We start from the raw sequence: 8,854 nt of genomic DNA, 5'->3' as shown, positions 1-8,854 counted from the left end.
GAAACCCTATGTAGGGTTGCTATGAGTCAGAAAATGCAATGGTATTTAGTAACAAACACAACCATATGTGTATATCAAAAGATTTCACCAAAAAAGTAAAAAGAGAACCCACAGACTGGGAAAAATTTTTTTGCAATAAGATATGTGTCAAGGGATAAATCTCTAAAAGTTGTAGTTTTTTTTTTTTTTAAAACACATCTTCTACATTTACAGTTGTGACAATCACATTTAGTCCTGATAACAATTATACACAACTGATTTGTAAAATCCTGTCCCCATCCTCTTTCACCAGACCCATCTGGAAATGAGGAAAACTACTATTCAATGGGGTTTCTACCTACTTAACTCATTCTGAAACTAAGCACGTTCATGAAAGCTTGTAAGCCAGCTACTTCATGTCTTTATAGTCCCCCAGTTTTGATAGACACTGTCTAAGTCACCTGTCCCTAGCAACCCAGTGTACCGACAAGGCAAGGAGACCCTTGAAATGAGGAGTCCTTTTCTTTCGGTTGGAATTCTGTAATCTTTTTCAATTTATAGAAAACTTAACAGCTCCACAAGAAAAAGACAAAGTATGCAGTTTTTAAAAATGGGCAGAGAATCTGAACAAACACTTCACCAAAGGCATTCGGGTGAACAACGAACACATGAAGAAATACTCGAGATCATTAGTTACTAGAAGGATGTATATCAAAATGCCAATGAGATATCATCTTGCCCCAGTTATAAAAATAAAACAGAAACCAACAAAAGTTGGTGAGGGTGTACAGAGACTAGAACCCTTATACACTGCTGGTGGGATTTGTAAAATGGTGCAACCACTGTAGAAAACAGTATGGCATTTACTTTAAAACTTGGAAACGGAAATGCATATGACCCAGTAATCCCATTACTAGGTATAGATCGCCTAAGAAATAAGAGGCACGGCACAAATAGATATATGCACATCCTTGCTTATCACACCACTATTCAAAATAGATAAATGATGGAAATAACCTAAATGACCATTAATGGAAGAGTGGATAAACAAATTGTGATTCATACACTCACACTGTAACATTACACTGTGTTAAAGAATAACAATGAATGTGTGAAACACCTCATAACATGGATGAACCTGGAGGCTATTTTGTTGAGCAAACTAAATCAATCACAAAAAGAACAAATATTGTATGAGACCACTATTATAAAAGATAAAGAAAAGGTTTTCACATGAAACGAAACCTTATCTGATGGTTACCATGGTTAAGAGCAGAAGGGAGAGTAAATTATTGTCTAGAGGTTAGACATGTGTTAGCTTGGTTGAAGAAGGCAATATATAACATAAGGGAGGTCGGCAAAAAATAGTGGAGGCAGAGGAAGACCCTGTGAGAAGTGCAATACAGGTAAATACTGCTATATACAAAATCCTGTGGTAACAGCGATGTGCACGGATGGACAGGCAAGCTGAGTGGGTGTGGGAGGCACCCCAACAAATACATATAGGTGTGACAAAGGATGTACAGGTGTACAATTCACAATAAAAAATTCAACAAAGGAAAAACAATTTACGTTGTTTCTAAATTTTTTGCATAGTAACTTTAAAAATTGCCAGTAGATTATTCACTAATAATTACCATCGTTGGAAATATGTCAATTTTTCTTGAAATTAATAGAGTCTTGACAAGCTATCTATGAATTTGTGATTTGAGAAAAGTCTATTTTAACAGAGGTGAATTCTCCTCTCCTGACCCCAAAGAGGTGAAAAATAGTCTAATTTCTATTTAATGACAAGTTATAACATCTATCATTGAGACTTGTGGCTTGAAAAAAGCATTGTAACTTAGTATTTATTTAGATGATAATATTCCCCACATTTATTGGCAAATTCAATGCAACTCCTGACAAATCCTAGTTGGCTAATTTTGTTTCCTTACAGATATTGACAAGCAGATCCTAAAATCTATAAGGAAGTGCAAGGAATCTGAACAGCCAAAAACACCTTGAAGAAGACCGAGGTCAGTAATCTCACACTTCCCAGTTTAAAAAAAAAAAATTACTACAAGCTACAGTAATCATGCATGATACTGGTATAAGGCTAGACATATAGATCATTGGAGTAGAATTGCAAGTCCAGAAAGAAACCCTAACATCTATGATCAATTAATATTTAACATATATTTAATAAAGATGCCAAGACCATTCAATGGGAGAAAGAATAGCTCTTTCAACAAATGGTAGTGGGACTGGAAAAGAATGCAAAAGAATGAAGTTGGACCCCCTTTTCTCAAACTATACACAAAAATTAACTCAAAATTAATCACAGACCTAAAAGTAAGTGTAAAAACTATAACACTGTAGAAGAAACATAGGGAAAAAAATACTTTGGATCTGACAAAGGATTTTTAGATATGATACCAACAGAACAAGCAACAACAACACAAAATAGATAAAATGGGCATCATGAAAATTAAAACTTGTGTGCACCAGAAGCTACCATAAAGAAAGTAAAAAGATAGTTCGTGGAATGAAAATTATTTGCAAATCCAATGGAATATTGCTTGGTGAGAAAAAGGCAAGAAGTCTTAATACATGTTACAACATGTATGAACTCTGAAAGGTAAATGAAAGAAGCTAGACACAAAAGAGCACATATTACATGAATCTGTTTTCCTGGTGTGGCACTGTAGGATAAGACTGACCCACATGGTCAGTTTGAATCGCAAAGTTGGCGGTTCAAACTCAATAGTCACTCCTCGGAAGCCCTATACAATGTCACTATGAGTTGGAACCAACTCAATGGCACTCAACAACAACATAAAAATATAGGAAACTGCATATAGACAGAAGGTAAGTACTCTTTTGCCAGGGGCTGGGGGATTTGTGAGGACCTTTGATGGTGTACTAATCGAAAGATGGAGCCCACCAAGCACTCCACAGGAGGAAGATGTGACAGTCTGTTTCTGTAAAACTTACAGCTTTGGAAGCCCTTTGGAGCTGTTCTACTTTATCTTAGAGGGTTGTGATGACAGTGGGGTGAGGGTAGGATTAGCCGGGAAATAAGGACTGGTTGCTAATGGAGCATCTTATCTGGGGTGATAAAAATGTTCTAAATTTATATCGTAGTGATGATATGCACAACCTCTGTGAATATATGTAAAATATATGCTGAAATGTATACTTTAGCTAAATGTAGACAATGTGAAAATACATCTCAATAAAGCTGTAAAAAAAAATTGCAAGAAGAAAATAAAACTCTTTTAATTTTTGAATACATTTGGCTTAAAAACAATGAAAAAATATAAATAATGATTGTAAGTCTACCTTGCCATAATCTAGATACCAAACTAAAATAACCAGGAACAGTTCCAAATGGATCATTGACCATGATCTTTGATGCTAAGTTCTGATGAATATGTTCTTGGAGGTTGATGGGTGTAGTTCCTGCTCATAGTTTTAAATTCTCTCTTCTTGAGAGTAAACACTTTATACTTAACAGATTTCTCTCATGATCCCTTCAAACATGTAAGAGACTCATGAAAACTGTGTGATCCTCTATTGACTGCAGACTTCCTGGTAGAAATCTAACTTCATCTCCTGACAGCTTTACTGTTTCTCACTTTCCACCAAAAGATGTTCACCATCTTTACTTCAGAGTACTTTACACTCTGCACAGTCTAATATTCTTTCCTGATATGATCCACTCCACATCTAAAAGTGGAGACCCTTGTGAGGGCTGGGCACAGAGCTGGATGGGCATCATCACATACAAGACCAAGATCTCAGAGCACCACATGACAAATGCCCACCTCTGTCCAGTTTGACTCAGATTTAAGGCCCCATGTAAAGTAGTTCTGAGATGTCCTGTCCACTGTGACCAGTTTGGCTGAAATTTAGGACCCAGTATGGAGTATTTCTGAGATGTCCTGTGTGCCTTAGTGAGGTTACTGATTCACACATTTAGGTCCATTTTAGCATGGGAGTTGGGACCTTGTAGTCACACGGGGACCAGCCCAGTTTGCCAATCCAGGTCAAAGAAGAGAACCCAGGGAAGGGTTTTGGTGTAGTGTAGTAGTAAACCACAGTAGCTCATCCTTTCATGTGTCTCTTCCAGATCCTCCCTTATTCACCTCTCCAGACCTGGCCAGGCAGGAGTAAGAATGGCCAGAATGACTGTTTAAGTATGGCATCTAACTCAAGTCAGGCTGAACAGAACTCTCTCTGGAGCCTCTTGGGAAAGAGCTATCCCATCCCCTGTAGTTGTATGCAGGGAACGAGAGTGTATGGTTTGAAGGAAGGCAGCCCTTGATTTAAATTTGGTCCCAACTATTTAGTAGCTGTGTGTCCTTGAATAAAGTATTTAACTTTTTGGAATGGTGGTTTCTTTATCTACATAATGGAGATAATAATATATCCTCCCTAGACTTGTTGTTGTTGTTGTTGTTATGTGCCATGGAGTTGGTTCTGACTCATAGCGACCCTGTACAGGGTTTCCTAGGCTGTAAATCTTTACAGGAGTAGAAAGCCTCATCTTTCTCCCACTGAACAGCTGGTAGTTTGAACTGCTTACCTTGCGGTTTGCAGCCCGATTTGTAACCACTATGCTACCAGAGCTCCTTCTAGACTTCTTAGAAAGACTAAAATTAAACATAACACAAAACACAGTACCTAGCTCAGTCACTCAGTGAGGATACTTCATTGGAAGTATTGCTGAGAGGAGCTTTTGACAATGGAAAAGTTCTTGTCCAAGAACATCAGTGCAATTTTAAAAGTTTTCATCCCAAAATGACTTTTCTGGACCAACTGACACCTGTACTTCTGCTGATTATGCAATGAATGAGTAATATTAATGTAGAAATTCATGTCACTTCATTATTAAGATTAATTATCCCACTTAAAAAGTACCTACCAGAGTCTGTTGGTGTTGTTTTCCTACTTGATAGCCTCCAAAGTGCAATATGCCTGGTTTTGCCTGTATGACCTTATTATTCAGAAGTTTTGCATAAACCTCTATAAAAAGCAATGTAGATAAGTACATTATGAGACATAAAATGAAATATTAAGCTAAAGAACATCCTATTAACATGGGCTGTTTTTAATTTGGGACACTTTAAGAACAGAAAAGCTTCAGGATGAGACGACAGCTGTCAACGATATGGTTTGCTCCTAATAATCTGGACTGCGTCTGTCTCTATTTTTAAACACCACCTGGGAGTCTTTACTATCACAATACAAACTCATATACATTTTACTACCTATTAAAATCATTTGTTCTTCACACATTTGGTACAAATCATTGCAATACAATGCCAGGAACTTAAAAGTGCAAGACCTGTCTTTGCTTTGTATAAACCCCATGATTACTTATTACAAAGAATATTCAGTTCAATGATTCAAATACCAAGTGCATAATTTTATTACTGAGTATTTATTTAACTTTTATTATTTTATTTCCTCTGAAGAGAAGTGCACTGTGATGTACTATAATTTTTAGAGCTCTAAATAATTATCGGAGTCCTGCAGGTTAATGCATTGGACTGCAAGGTCAGTTTGAACCACAAGGTCAGCAGTTCAAGCTCACCAGCTGCTCCTCGAAAACCCTATACAGGGTCACTATGAGTCAGAGTCAACACGACGACCTTTCACAACAACAATAAATAATTATTACTATGGACAGCAAAGTCTCAAACAGCTTTAATTGTAATAAGAGTAATTTTTTTCAGTTTTGAGAACACGGTTTAAACAGCTGAGCTCACAGAAGTATCCAGAGCTACAAGATATTTCCCAGCTTTTGATTTAGGCAGGAGCAGAGACTTAAGGTGAAGGCACTGATAACCCAATAATTCCCTTCTTAAAGGTTGGTGGTTTGAGTCCATCCTAGGCACTTTGGAAGCAAGTCCTGGTAATCTATTTCTTTAAAATCAGCCATGGACACCCTTATAGAGCATAGTTCTACTCTGATACACATGGGCTCATGATGAATAAGAATGGACTCAAGAATAACTGATTTTTCTTTTGTTTTGTTTTTAAGTGCTTTGGCCAGGCATTGCTTTGCATACATTTGCTTATAATCTTTTTACCAACCCTACGAAGTAAGTAGTAGTTCAGATTTGTAGATGAAGAAGCTGAGACTCAATGAGTTAAGCAACTTTCCCACTGCTAATAGTTAAAAATAAAGCCCAGCCTGTATGGTCCCAAGAATTCAAATAAAGTGTTTCCCTCAATGTGAAAGCACTGCCCAAATCCTTTAAAATGATATCCAAATCATGTAAGCCACAGACTCCTTCGCCCCACTGTAATGGTAGTGCACACCTGTAGTGGGTGTGATATACGGTGTGTTTGCTCCTCACAATGTGAGCAGTCCCTGTCAGCAGTTTTGGGCCAAACTGAAGTGTTAGAATTGGGGAAGGATGATGTGTAAGGAGGTCTGAGGATCTCTGAAGGTTATTATTTGGTCATTTCTTAAGTGCTGAAATGATCATGATTTGATTGTTTTTGAAAGTTGAAATTGTTGCTTTTCTTTGTTGTTGTTGTTACATGTTGTCCAGTTGGTTCTGACCCATAGCGACCCTGTATACAAGGAGAGACTGGTGAGTGTGAACCGCCAACCTTGTGGTTCAAACTGACTTTGCAGTCTAGCTCATTAACCCACAGCGCCACACCAGAAGTCCTGTTTTTCTTTGTTGTTGTTGTTATGTGCCATCGAGTCAATTCCAACCCATAGCGACCCTGTATAGGGTTTCCGATGAGCAGCTGGTGAGCTTGAACCACCGACCTTGCAGCTCAAACAGCTTTGCACTCTGGCGCATTAACCCACAGTGCCACCCCAGGACTGTTTTTCTTTAGGACCACAAAATTTATGCAAAAATGTCCAGGAATGGTCAATTTTACAAATTTGTACTCTATAAAAGAGTCATATCAAATGTTACATTCCCCATATTTCAGATGAACCTTGGAGAATGCATTGGGGGGTGGGGGCAACAGAGCCTGGACATCAGACTCCAGCCCCGACCATTAGTCCTCCACTTCCTGGTTGCACCACCTCCAAAGATTCATTTGACATCTCTGTCTCAGCTTCTCCAGCAGTAAAATGGAAACAGAATGTACCAATGTCCTGAGATTGTCATATGGATTAAATGAGAATATACCTACTTCTCACTTATCAACGATCTTGTTATGTGACATTTCAGATTTACAATAGTAAAAACTCTACTATCCAACTATTTTGTGCATTAAGTATGTAAACCTGGCAGTAATGAATGCCAAGGTGGGAGGTGAGAAGAATATTAGCTGTGATGATTAAAATTAGGTGTCAATTTGGCTGAACCATGATTTTCATGGGTTTAACAGTTAGGTGGTAGTGAGATTTGGCAGTTATGTAATAATGTAATACAACAGTTATGTAATAACTGAACTTTGTATATCCAATGCAGTTATCCTCCATTTTTGCATTACCTGGTCTTTGGAACCTTGCCATGTTGATAAGTGAGGAGTAATGTAGGCAAAACGATCAACTTTTCACACAGCACCTATAGCACCAGGCTTTCCAGGGTAAGGAATGTGCATGAAAAAAGGTAAGATGCTGTAAAACACATGTGGTATTGAAGGAACAGGTTATCCTATGGTGTGACTAGAGTCTCGAAGGAGAGGAGAAACAGTTGGGGGTGATCCTGAATGTGTAGCATCAGATCATACAGCAAAGGGAAAGATCATGTGCCAGGGGAACCACTGGAGTAGGATAGGAAAAGATGCAGCCAAGATTTTAGAAAGGAAATGATGGAAATGTGAAGAGCTGTCTGGAAAGTCTGAGCAAGGATGAAAGCACCACAGTAGTTCTGGTGAGAGGCTCGGGATGAGGACAGAAAGACATTTGAGGAAGTGGAAATCACAGAACTTGGTGATTAATTTTTACCACAAGAATTTATCAGTTAAGAGAGGGGGTTTCCTGATCTAAATAGAACCATTGTTCTTAATAATAAAAACTATGATGAGCCCATTAAACAATACAAATAAATAAGCACCAAAAATTCCTGGGCTTTGGAGTCTCTGGGGAAACATAAGCTATGAAGCAAATGAGTTTTCTTATCACTTACTTGATTCTAGGAGATGATTAGGTACCTCTGTTCTTTTTTTGGGCTTCAGTAGGCTCCTCAGGAGGAGGGGTGATATCTTACTAATGGATTCTTCCGCATTCTTTAGCTCTCTACTTGGGGTTTTCACTACTGCCATTTTATCATGAGAAATGGAATCTTCTTTTGAGAGCCAAAAATCACTTCCTGGGAAGAAAACAGCAGCAGAATAATCATCCATGAAAAACCCCACTTTTTTTTTTTTTTTTACTTTGACAAATGTCCTCTTATCATTGTTCAGTATCCACCCCCTGCCTCTTCTCTCTCTATGGCTACAGTGTTCCCACACACGGCTACCCCATAATTTTCTTATATCCCCTCATTACTCAATCGCATACCATGGCTCAAAACCCTTCAGTTTTAACTAGTCCTTAATTCTCAATAACTTTTCCTAAAATATCCTCTCTGAGATATTCCTTGAGTAGAGTGCATGAGAAAAAAAAAAAAAAAGGTAAGGGATCTTACAGTAAAGTACGTTTGGAAAATGTTGAAGTAAACAAGAGGTTTCTTCTATTCTCACATTTCCCCAAAATCAGATTGCTAGATGTATGTGACCTGGAACCCTTTGCTGTTTAGAGACTGTTTGACAGACGCTGATGTTTAGAAACCATCTTCCTGAGCCTTCTCCAATAGGGAGTGATGCGGAGGTAGAGAAGTCTATACAGTTCAGACAGATCATCTACTTCTTCCACCCTCCCCAGGAGCTCTGTGGGTTCTGTCTCATTCTACACCTGCTGCCAGATTGG

General features: G+C 38.2%; 1 protein-coding gene across 1 annotated transcript in view; it reads right to left on the bottom strand.

Annotated features, from left to right (window-relative positions):
• The window catches only part of LOC102814613 (primary ciliary dyskinesia protein 1-like), a 140,079-nt gene extending 131,871 nt beyond the window's left edge, over positions 1 to 8,208 (bottom strand). Inside the window, exons 1-2 of the mRNA XM_006868728.1 lie at positions 8,073 to 8,208; positions 4,889 to 4,989 (exon numbers count right to left, since the gene is read on the bottom strand). Of these exons, the coding sequence (XP_006868790.1) occupies positions 4,889 to 4,989; positions 8,073 to 8,208 (237 nt within the window). The remainder of the gene's footprint in view (positions 1 to 4,888; positions 4,990 to 8,072) is intronic.
• Positions 8,209 to 8,854: the final 646 nt, after the last annotated feature.

This window comes from Chrysochloris asiatica, unplaced genomic scaffold (assembly GCF_000296735.1).
Source record: "Chrysochloris asiatica unplaced genomic scaffold, ChrAsi1.0 scaffold00123, whole genome shotgun sequence".
Lineage (NCBI taxonomy): Eukaryota > Metazoa > Chordata > Mammalia > Afrosoricida > Chrysochloridae > Chrysochloris > Chrysochloris asiatica.
Note: the sequence above shows the minus strand (reverse complement) of the source record. Positions and strands in the feature narration are given on the sequence as shown.